Source organism: Anopheles stephensi, unplaced genomic scaffold (genome assembly GCF_013141755.1).
Source record: "Anopheles stephensi strain Indian unplaced genomic scaffold, UCI_ANSTEP_V1.0 ucontig432, whole genome shotgun sequence".
Lineage (NCBI taxonomy): Eukaryota > Metazoa > Arthropoda > Insecta > Diptera > Culicidae > Anopheles > Anopheles stephensi.
In genome coordinates, this window is record NW_023405383.1 from 8705 (window position 1) to 19934 (window position 11230).

Here is an 11230-nt window from a genome sequence, read left to right on the forward strand (position 1 = left end):
GAACTATGTAATCGAATAGGATGAACTTGTAACCGGACCAGTGAATAAACAGTATGAAATTGTAAGTCGAGCGCGCAACACTACAACTCTTTAACGTCCGTCTGATATCACAAAAATCACTCCCAACCAGTGATAATATTCTACATTTTTTGGTCCTTCGAACCGGATCCGGCCACTTCCGGCCACCAAAAGAGAATTCTTTTCAATTTCTGCAAATTCGTTGTTTTTCTTCATGTAACATGCTAACCAGTATCCTATTCGCTAATATATACGTAATTGACGTTTCGCTTGGGTCGGTATCAGTGTTTGTTTACAATATTAGTGCACCATGTGGTTACACAAATCCCTCGTTTGTATCGATTGGTCGTGGTAACAAAGCTAAACGATTGGCTGCTCTAACAATTTGTTTCCCCCCTGCCGTACGTAGCGTAACTACACGCACGACACCATCCTTGCCCGGGTGCAGCGCCGTAATGCGCCCCATTGGCCAAACAGTCGGGTGAAGATTATCTTCCTGGATTATAACCAGCTGATTGATCTCCAGCTTAACCGGTGCGTTGTTAATGTGTTTGGCTCGGGCTTGGAGTTGTTGGATGTATTCCGGATACCATCGGGACCAGATCGTTTGCACGTGCCTCTGCACGAGTTGGTACTCCTTGAGTCGGTTGGTCGGAAGGTGTCGTATGTCAACATCCGGGATTGCTTGCATGTTGCTGCCGATTAGAAAATGACTTGGGGTTAATGGTTCTAAATCGCAAGGATCATCGGATAAAGGGGTCAAAGGACGGGAATTTAAACATTGCTCCACCTGAGCAATAAGTGTAAGCATACTTTCTTGGGCGATACTTGTTATACTTATCGTGCGTAAAATGTGTTTTTTAGCCGACTTGACTGCCGCTTCCCATAATCCGCCGAAGTGAGGGGCCCTTGGGGGAATGAACTTCCATTCCATTTCGTTGGACGAACACCAATTGATGATAGACCGGCGATCGTCATCGTTCTTCTTCAGCATTTCGTACACGCGATGCAGCTCGTGGGCAGCTCCCTTAAACGTTGTCGCGTTGTCGGAGTGTAACTCGCACACCTTGCCTCGGCGTGCCACAAAACGACGTAGTGCTGCCAGAAATGCCGTAGTAGTTAAATCACTCACTAGCTCGATGTGTACGGCTCTAGTCGCGAAGCAAACAAAGATTGCGATGTACGCCTTCGTCGGACTCCGATTGCGGACGGGTGATTTCAGCATAAACGGCCCGCAGTAGTCCACTCCACTGATCGAGAAAGGTCTGGTCGGTGATACTCTCGACGTTGGTAGGTCAGCAACACTTTGTTTCACGAGAGTCGGCTTGTTTTTGAAACAAACGTGACACCGGTGGTAAACAGCCTTAACGAGATTCCTCCCACCAATCAACCAGAATCTTTGACGAAGTGTTGCTAATAACAGTTGCGGTCCAGCATGCAACAGTTGAAGATGATACGCCACTGCCAATAACACCGATAGTGGGTGCTTCGCCGAGAGAATCGCTGGATGTCGTCCTTCTTCTGGAAGATCAGCATTTCCGAGCCGGCCACCGACGCGTAACACACCAGTATGGTCGATGTACGGTGACAACCACTTCAGCTTCGATTTGTCGGAAACATGCTTCTCTTGAGCTAAAACCTTTAGCTCCTCCGCGAACGAATCCCTTTGGGCTAACTGGCATAACTTCAGTTCGGCCCGACGTAGTTCCGTGGCTGTAAGCGGTGGAACACTCTTCTCCTCGATGTGTGGCGCATCCTTGCAGCTTACTCTCGATGATTTGTTGGCTCCCTTGATGCACTCCATGAAGCGTAAACAATAAGCTACAACTCGTCTCAGCCTGTAGTATGATGAGTATCGCTCGAACAGTTTGTCACGGAACTCACACCTCGTAGAAACTGTGACAATCCGTGACGCCGTCGCCCGTTCTTCGATGACACCGTCATTCTCCTTCACTGCTGGTGGATGATTTGGCCATGCATCATGACTGTAAGCCAACCAACGAGGCCCATGCCACCAACGTTCACAATTAAGCAGCTCCTCCGGCTTCAGACCCCGTGATATGTCGTCTGCTGGATTATCACAACCAGGAACGTGACGCCACTCAGCTATTCGCGTTTCTTCCTGTATCTGCGCCACTCGGTTGGCGACAAATGGTTTCCATCGACGTGGTGGAGAATCCAGCCAATACATTACCGTCATTGAATCGGTCCAACAAAAGGCCATCGTAGATGCCGGTAACGTTCGACTCACCTTCTGGAACAGTTGGGTTGCTAATCGTGCGGCGCACAATTCCAACCTGGCGATCGAGTGCGTATTCGCCAATGAAACCACTTTCGACTTCGCTGCTAACAATTGCACCGTCACAATGTTGTCCGTCGATTCTGCGCGTACATAACAGCAAGCACCATATGCACTTTGTGACGCATCAGCGAAGACGTGCAATTGCAAGCTGACCGTTGTAGGTTGGGAGATAAAACGTGGCACTCTTAATTCGCGTAGCGAATATAACGTTGAATGAAAGCTTCTCCACTCTTGTTGAAGCTCACCGGGCAGTGCACGTTCCCAATCCCAAGCCTTTCCATTCTCCTTCAAACTCCACAAACGTTGTAGAAAGACTTTCGCGATGATGATTGTCGGACCCAACAAACCAAGTGGGTCGAATATGCTTGCCGTGTACGACAAGATCAAGCTTCTCGTTAATACTTCAGCTGGTTGTGGAAGGCCAACCTTGAAGGAAAACGAATCGTTGGCGGGTTCCCAAACCAGCCCCAGCGTCGAAACAGCTTGACCATCCTTCCACTCGTGCATTGATTGAATCGCAAGATCTTCACGTGGGACATCTAGAAGCGATTCTGGAACGTTAGATGCCCACTTTTTCAATGCGAAACCAGCTGAATCGAGCATTGCGGTGATTTGCTTTCGCACTTCTACTGCTTCGTTAAGGTCAGTCGCTCCTGTTAGTAGATCGTCGACGTAAAAATCACGTAACACGGGATCAACTGCCTTCGGGAATTGATCTTTGTGGTCATGCGCAACCTGCTGGAGCGTTCTAGTGGCGAGGAATGGAGCTGACGCCGTGCCGTAAGTAACGGTATTCAGCTCGTAGGTCGATATCGGATCCAGGGGGCTCTTTCGGTACCTGATACGTAGCAGATTCCGATCGATGATGGTGTGGAGAATTTGCCGGTACATTTTTTCCACATCGGCCACTAATGCGATTGCGTAGGACCTGAATCGCAATATAATCGTTAGTAGATCTTCCTGGACAATTGGGCCAACTAGTAACGTATCGTTTAAGGAGTATCCCGAGCTCGTTTTACAGGACGCGTCAAACACGACCCGTACTTTTGTGGATGTACTCGATTCCTTCACCACCGCATGGTGAGGAATATAACAATGCGGAACACTATCATCCACTGGTTCGGTAAGTTTTCGCATGTGACCAAGTTCCTCGTACTCTTGCATGAAACGCTTATATTCCATCTCCATTTCAGGGTTGATCTTCAATCGCCGCTCCACAGCCATCAGTCGTCGATCCGCAATCTCCTTTGATGAACCCAATACTATATCTGCTCTGGGATTACGAGGCAGACAAACGATGTAACGACCATGGTGATCACGCGTTGTAGTGGCAGCATAATGCTTCTCACAAGCATCTTCCTCAAGCGAGAGAGCGGGTCCCTCTAGATTGGTCTCGTTCTCCCAAAACCGTTGCAGCAATGTATCGAGAGACTCATGGCTCCTAATTGAGTGGCACGAAACAGGACTAGCGACTGAAATGTGGGAAGTATTCCCAGCAACTGTCCACCCAAACGGAGTCTCAACCAACCAAGGACCGCCTTTGACCAGTAACTGCTTCTTTCCGGTATGCCATTCCCAATATGCATCACTCCCAATGATCACATCAACTCTTGAAGGAAGGTTAAAGGCAGGATCAGCCAACGGAACGTCAGGGAATTTCCAACCAGCAACATCGATTGGGGCAGTCGGTATCTCAGCACAAGGGGAGTTCACTATCAGGAACTCAAGTGGCGACGAAAATGGCGCTGACTTTGACTGCACCGTTGCGATGATCGAACCCTTGGCTTGCTGAACACCCTCACCGATACCTGTCAATGCAACGTTGATCTTTGTACGACGTGTCAGCAGCTTCCGCGCTAGGGATTCGGACACGATATTGCACATGGATCCTGAATCCAACAACGCTCGTGCTTCATGCCGAATGCCATGGTCATCGACTAACCAGAGAACCACCGTTTTGAGAACCACAATTTCATTGCTCGAACCTACGTTCATGGTTACCTGTGGCGGTGAATCGTCGTGCAACATGCTGTGATGACGTGCGTTGCACTTGTTGCAACGGAAGACGGAATTGCACGACCGTACCTGATGATTCGGGTTCAAACAGTTGAAGCATAGTTTATGCTTCGCAATCACTTCACGCCGGAACTTTACGTCTCCTTTGCAGAACTTCGGGCAGCTTCGTAGATGGTGTGGCTCTGCACACTCTAATGGACAGGATGCGTAGGATGTGCTGCTAGCTGGCTTCCGCGTTGACACTGAATTGCTCACGTATCTAACCTTTCCTCCCATTCTTCTTTCTCCACAGGCCACCGGCGTTTGTTTCGATTCAGATATCTTCGCTAACGTTTGGGACGAACGAAGGATTCGGATTCTATCCTGCAGGAAATCGATTAGATCTGAATACTTATCCTTGGGGCTGGCCGATGAATGCTTTTCCCAAGCTAGGATGGTTGATGAATCCAATTTGAAGAACAGCAATGTGGTGAGGGGAGTGTCCCAGTTGTCAACCGGTTCCTTCAGCTTTCTTAAACCGTTCACGTGCCGCGTGAACTCGTCCACAAGCTGCGCCAATTCATCCACAGATCCTTCATGCATCGCGGGAAGGTGATGCAATGTTCGATAATAATCACGGACTAACATGCGCGGGTTATCATACCGTTTCAGCAGCGCGGCCCAGGTGGTCGCATAGTTGTCCGCGGTCAATGTGGTATGCTCGAACAGCAGCGCCGCCTCACTCTTCAATGATGACAACAGATACTGAAGTTTCAGTATCGAAGGTATATCTGCTGACGAATCGATCATTGCCACGAAGCGATCACGAAACGTGAGCCACTTCGTCGTATCACCGTCGAACGTGGGGAGATCGATTTTCGGTAACCGCACATTAATTGATCCGAAATTACCCGTTGAGTTCAGGCTAGAATTGGCTTGCAAAATCGACGCGTTGAGAGGATTGGCTTCACACGGTTGCCTTTGCAACAAAAATCCTTTCACCTTTCGGTACACACTGTCCATTTCACATCGCTCTTGCAGCAAAGCTTCTAACGCTTCGGGAGATTCTTCCAATTCCTCCAGTTTTGCTACCGCGTTCAAATAATCTTGAACATGCCGTTCTAGCTGATCCAAGCACACTGGTATTTCACCCACATCACTTTCACTATAATCGTTTTTAAATTGTTCAATGTTCTTCACAAGCATTTGCGCTTGGCGCTTTTTTAATTGCGCGGCTTTGATTTTCTTCTCCATTTTCTACGTTGCTTCACTAACACACACGTAAAATGAACAAAGTTCAATGTTCTGCACTTCACTAACACTTAATACAGACGATGTAACGTTCACTTTGAATTTGATTCGAAATTGTTCACAACCTGCTGCGTTGCATGCAAGTTTCGTTAGAATACGATAGGAGTGATGGCCGTTAAAATGGAACCACGCTTCGCAATGGCGTAGATTTCCGATGAAGCTAAGCTACGCGGGACGCTAAGCTTTGCCTGTTGCCTTAAGTTGATGCGTAACAACAACTTTCACTCCAGTAAGTCGATTTGAATAAATCGCAACACAACTCACGAGAAAACAAACGAACATACAAGGGTTCACGTGCACGTAATGACCTTTCACAGCAATTCGCGCCAATATGCGGAGCAAGACAGCGAACTGTTCGTTTCCTCACAAACACAGAGATGATTCACGTCACTGTGTACGGTAATTAACGTAGTGAATTTTTTCCGAAATCACTAAACCGACTTCACCAGATCCGGTTCGAAGGACCAAAAATGTAGAATATTATCACTGGTTGGGAGTGATTTTTGTGATATCAGACGGACGTTAAAGAGTTGTAGTGTTGCGCGCTCGACTTACAATTTCATACTGTTTATTCACTGGTCCGGTTACAAGTTCATCCTATTCGATTACATAGTTCATCCATTGGTCAAGTCACTTTCCCCTTAATTCACTTCTAAGTTCGTTCGTGTGCGTCAATTTATACTATCTGCTTATAGTGTTGTTCCTTTACCATATTTCGTGTAATAATTAATATTTCATGCATTTTCTACAGCACCAACAGCCCTTTCAAAAAATGCAATCTAATCAATTTCAACGTCAACCTCCACCAGAACCGATGGACGTTGATCAATCTATCAGAACTCGCCAAGTAAATTACGGAAATCGTCCAAATTCAAACAATGTGAGACCACCAAAACGACCTAGAGTCAATAATATCCAAACAAACGCCAGAAACATAAACAACATTAATCATATAGCAGATGCCAATCTTGCACAAACATTCGAAAACGTAAACAACATCGTGAATAACACAACGGTTGACAATGTGCAACAGTCATTCGAACGATATTTCAGAACAATTGAAAAACAAGAAGGTAATAACTTCAGAGAAACTTTTGAAGAAGCAGAGCTGAATTTTTTAGAATAAACTCAGCGTTGCCTTACTTCTTATTCTATGGTAACGCTTCAGAACCACTCAAAATGTTAATTGATACTGGATCTAATAAAAAATACATACATCCAAAATATGCAAAAATTTCACACAAGGTTGATAAACCATTTTTCGTATCATCCGTAGCAGGAGATATTAAAATCGACGCTTATTCTCAAGCACGATTATTCAAACCATATTCAGATAAAATGCTAAAATTTTATCATTTAGAAAATTTAAAATCGTTTGATGCCATAATTGGACACGATTCACTAAAGGAAATTAAAGCAGTAATTGACACAGCCAATGAAATATTAATCATTGATGGCACACATGTCATTCCATTACAACAATACCAACTACAGGAAGTAAATAAAATAAACATTCGTGATAATCATCTGAACCAAAACGAAAAAAGAAAGCTACATGACCTATTACAGGAATATCAAGATCTTTTCCAACCACCAGATTTGAAACTACCTTGTACATCGCGAGTAAAAGCGACAATAAGAACAAAAGATGAATCACCAGTTTATAGTAAAACGTATCCCTATCCCCAAGCACTTAAAGGTGAAGTTAACAAGCAAATTGAAAAACTCCTAAATGATGGAATCATCAGACCTTCGAAATCCCCATACAATGCACCAGTGTGGATTGTTCCAAAAAAACTGGATGCTGCCAATGAAAAAAAATATAGACTTGTCGTAGACTACAGAAAATTGAATACTCAAACAATAAGCGATAAATATCCTATTCCGGATCCATCTACTGTTTTAGCCAATCTAGGTTCAAATAAATATTTCACAACTCTTGACTTAGCGTCAGGATTTCATCAAGTACCTATGTCGGAAAATGATATCGAAAAAACTGCATTTTCAATAAACAACGGAAAATATGAATTCGTACGCATGCCATTTGGTTTAAAAAATGCCCCTTCAATATTCCAACGCGTCATGGACGACACTTTAAGGGAACACATCGGAAAAATTTGTCACATATACATCGATGACATAATCATTTTTAGCAAAACAGTTGAAGAACATCTGCAAAATTTAAGAATTGTTCTAGAAACTCTGAGAGCCGCTAATTTCAAAATACAACCGGATAAATCTGAATTTCTAAAGACAGAAGTTGAATTCCTCGGATTCATAGTCTCAAGTGAAGGACTTAAACCAAATATAAAAAAGATTGAAGCCATAAAAAAATTCCCAGAACCACAAAACCTTAAAGAACTAAGAAGATTCTTAGGAATGTCAGGTTACTACCGCAGGTTTATTAAAAACTATGCACAACTGGCAAAACCCATCACAAAACTCCTAAGAGGGGAGGATGGCCATCGCCAAATTTCCAAACACGAATCAAAAAATTTCCCTATTAAATTTGATCAAACCGCAAAAAACGCATTTCAAACCCTTAAAGACATAATATCTTCTAATGATGTTTTAGCTTTTCCAGATTTCCAGAAGCCATTCGAACTAACAACAGATGCATCGGAAAAAGCACTAGGAGCTGTGCTTTCACAAAAATGTCACGACGGTGATAGACCGATAACCTTCATTTCTCGTACTCTTTCCAAAACAGAGGAAAATTATGCAACCAACGAAAAGGAAATGCTTGCCATCGGTTGGGCACTACAAACATTGAGAAATTTCATATACGGAGCTAAAATTAATATTCATACAGATCATCAACCATTAACATTTGCTTTATCTCCGCAGAACAACAACGCAAAACTGAAAAGATGGAAATCTTTCATGGAGGAACACGATTACCAATTATTCTACAAACCCGGAAGATCAAACGTTGTAGCAGATGCACTTTCCCGTATACAACTAAACTCATTAACGCCAACTCAGCACTCAGCTGACGAAGACGATCATTCTTATATACCTTCAACAGAAGCACCAATTAATGTATTCCACAACCAACTAGTATTTAAAATTGGAACTAATTCTTCATACCAATTAATTACCCCTTTCCCAAAATTCAGAAGACATATTTTTATTGAACCAACATTTACTTCTGATTTTATCAAGGATAAATTCAAAAAATTAATCAATCCAAATGTAATTAATGGAATTCACACAGATGAACAAACAATGGGAATTATCCAAGAAGTTTATAAAACTCTCTACAATCCAAAAACAATCAAAGCTAGATTTTCCCAAAGACAAGTACAAGACCTATGCGATGAAGAAACACAAATTGAAGAAATCAAGAATATTCATAATTTTGCTCACAGAAATGCTAAGGAAAACTCATTGCAATTTATAAAAAAATTCTACTTTCCCGAAATGAGAAAAAGTATTCAAAACATTGTAAAAAATTGTGAGATATGTAAAACAGAAAAATACGAGAGAAAACCCCAAGAATTTATACCAGTAAAAACACCAATACCGACATATCCTGGAGAAATTATCCATATTGACATATTTGCTTATAACGCAAACTTTTTATTTATCTCATCTATAGATAAATTTTCAAAATACGTTAAAATACGACCGATAAAATCGAAATCAATCGCTGATATAAAGGAAGTTTTACTACAACTCCTATATGACTGGGACTTACCAGCTCAAATTGTAATAGACAACGAATGTACGTTTGTCTCAAACGTTATCGAACAATCAATACTAAACCTAGGAACAAAAATATTTAAAACTCCAGTTAATCGTTCAGAAACGAATGGACAAATAGAACGTTGCCATTCAACAATTAGAGAAATCGCTAGATGCACAAAAAAACTCAATCCAGAGATGAGCATTATAACATTAGTACAACAAGCTGTTTATAAGTATAATCACAGCATACATTCATTCATAAAGGATACACCACGAAATGTGTATGTAGGAGAAATATCAAACGATCCGCTAGAGAGATCAAGAATAAGAGAAAAAACAAATGAAAGAATACTACAGATATTCAAAAAGAATGAAGAAAAAATCAAAGATGAAAAATATAAGGATTACGTAGAAAACGAATATGCATTCGAAAAGAAAAAGACGAATAACAAACGCGAAAGTCGTTTTAATGCAGTAAAAGTAAAGGAGAATCATCCAACATATATTATCGATTCAAACAATCGAAAAATACATAAAGTAAACTTAAGAAAGTAAGGAAATAATATTAATACTTTTTCAAAATTGCTTTAACTATCGTTACAGAATACTTACGATCCTGTTGATCAAACTAATTTTCGCAGACATAAACATATATGATTTAAATAACAATCCATTAGCCATAATACCGATAGGTAAAGCTAAGATTCAAATTGGATACGTAAGAACAATACATCCAATAGATTTAACTGATATAAACGAAACAATAGAGAAAACATTACAAGATAGTCCAAATGGAAATTCTACTGAATCTATCGAAAATTTGATCAGCATAAAAGCTAGCATGCTAAAGGACACTTTTGCGAAAATCAAACCATTTGTGAAAAGACAAAAACGATGGGACACGATAGGAAAAATTTGGAAATGGATCGCTGGAACTCCAGATGCAGACGACCTACATGTCATAAACTCCACAATGAACTCCCTGATAGCAGAAAGCAACAAACAAATAATAATCAACCAAGGCTTCAACGCCAGGTTGAAACAAATAACTGATGTCGCTAACCAAGTCGTAAATATCGAAAACGAACGCTATGAGTCACACCAAGTGGAAATTCGGAAACTTATTCTACTTTCCAACATAAATATGCTACAAGAAAAATTGGATGTCATAGAAGACGCTATACTGTTAGCTAAAAACGGTATTCCGAGCAGTAAGCTACTATCCCTTGAGGATCTGACATCAATAGAACAGTTTCTTGAGAAGAATAACATTAAATACAACACACCGGAAGAATTGCTAAGGCAATCAACTGCCCAAGTAGCAGTAAATGAATCTCATATACTATACATGCTAAAGTTCCCCAAACTATCTTCAAAAATCTACGAGTACGAATACATTGACTCGATAATACAACACGATGCACGTATAATCGTCACACAAAACTTTATATTACAAAATCAAACCCACGTATATTCCATGACAGAGAAGTGCCAACAACAAGAAGATGTTTATATATGTCCGCAAATCGGCATACAACAACCCACAACATGCATTCAACAAATTGTGAGAAGAGAAGATTCACAATGTGACTACGAAAAGATTTATAGTCGAGGCTTCATAAAAAGAATCAAAGACGACACAATACTAATCAACGACGCAATAGCAGAAATCGCATCAAACTGCAGCAAAATGAACCAAGTACTGAACGGTTCCTACGTCATACAATTCGAAAATTGTAACATTATCATTAATGGAGAAATTTATTCAAACGACGAAGTCACCATTCCTGGTAAACCATTCAAATCAACAGCAGGAATCAACATCGATAAGGGTGAAATCGAACATAAACCGCCTCTCCAACTCGTACAAAAACTCACCATAGAACATAGAGAAAAACTAAAAAGTATTAACTT

At 41.6% G+C, this 11230-nt stretch overlaps 1 protein-coding gene across 1 annotated transcript; it reads right to left on the minus strand.

The window, feature by feature from the left end:
* Positions 1–2746: 2746 nt before the first annotated feature.
* Positions 2747–5125, minus strand: LOC118517020 (the record flags this gene model as incomplete). Its single annotated transcript, XM_036062873.1, has 3 exons — positions 4631–5125; positions 3849–4405; positions 2747–3761 (listed from the first exon to the last, which is right to left on the minus strand). Coding segments are annotated over exons 1-3 (2067 nt in total), but the record flags the coding sequence as incomplete, so codon positions are not given.
* Between the last annotated feature and the right edge of the window lie 6105 nt (positions 5126–11230).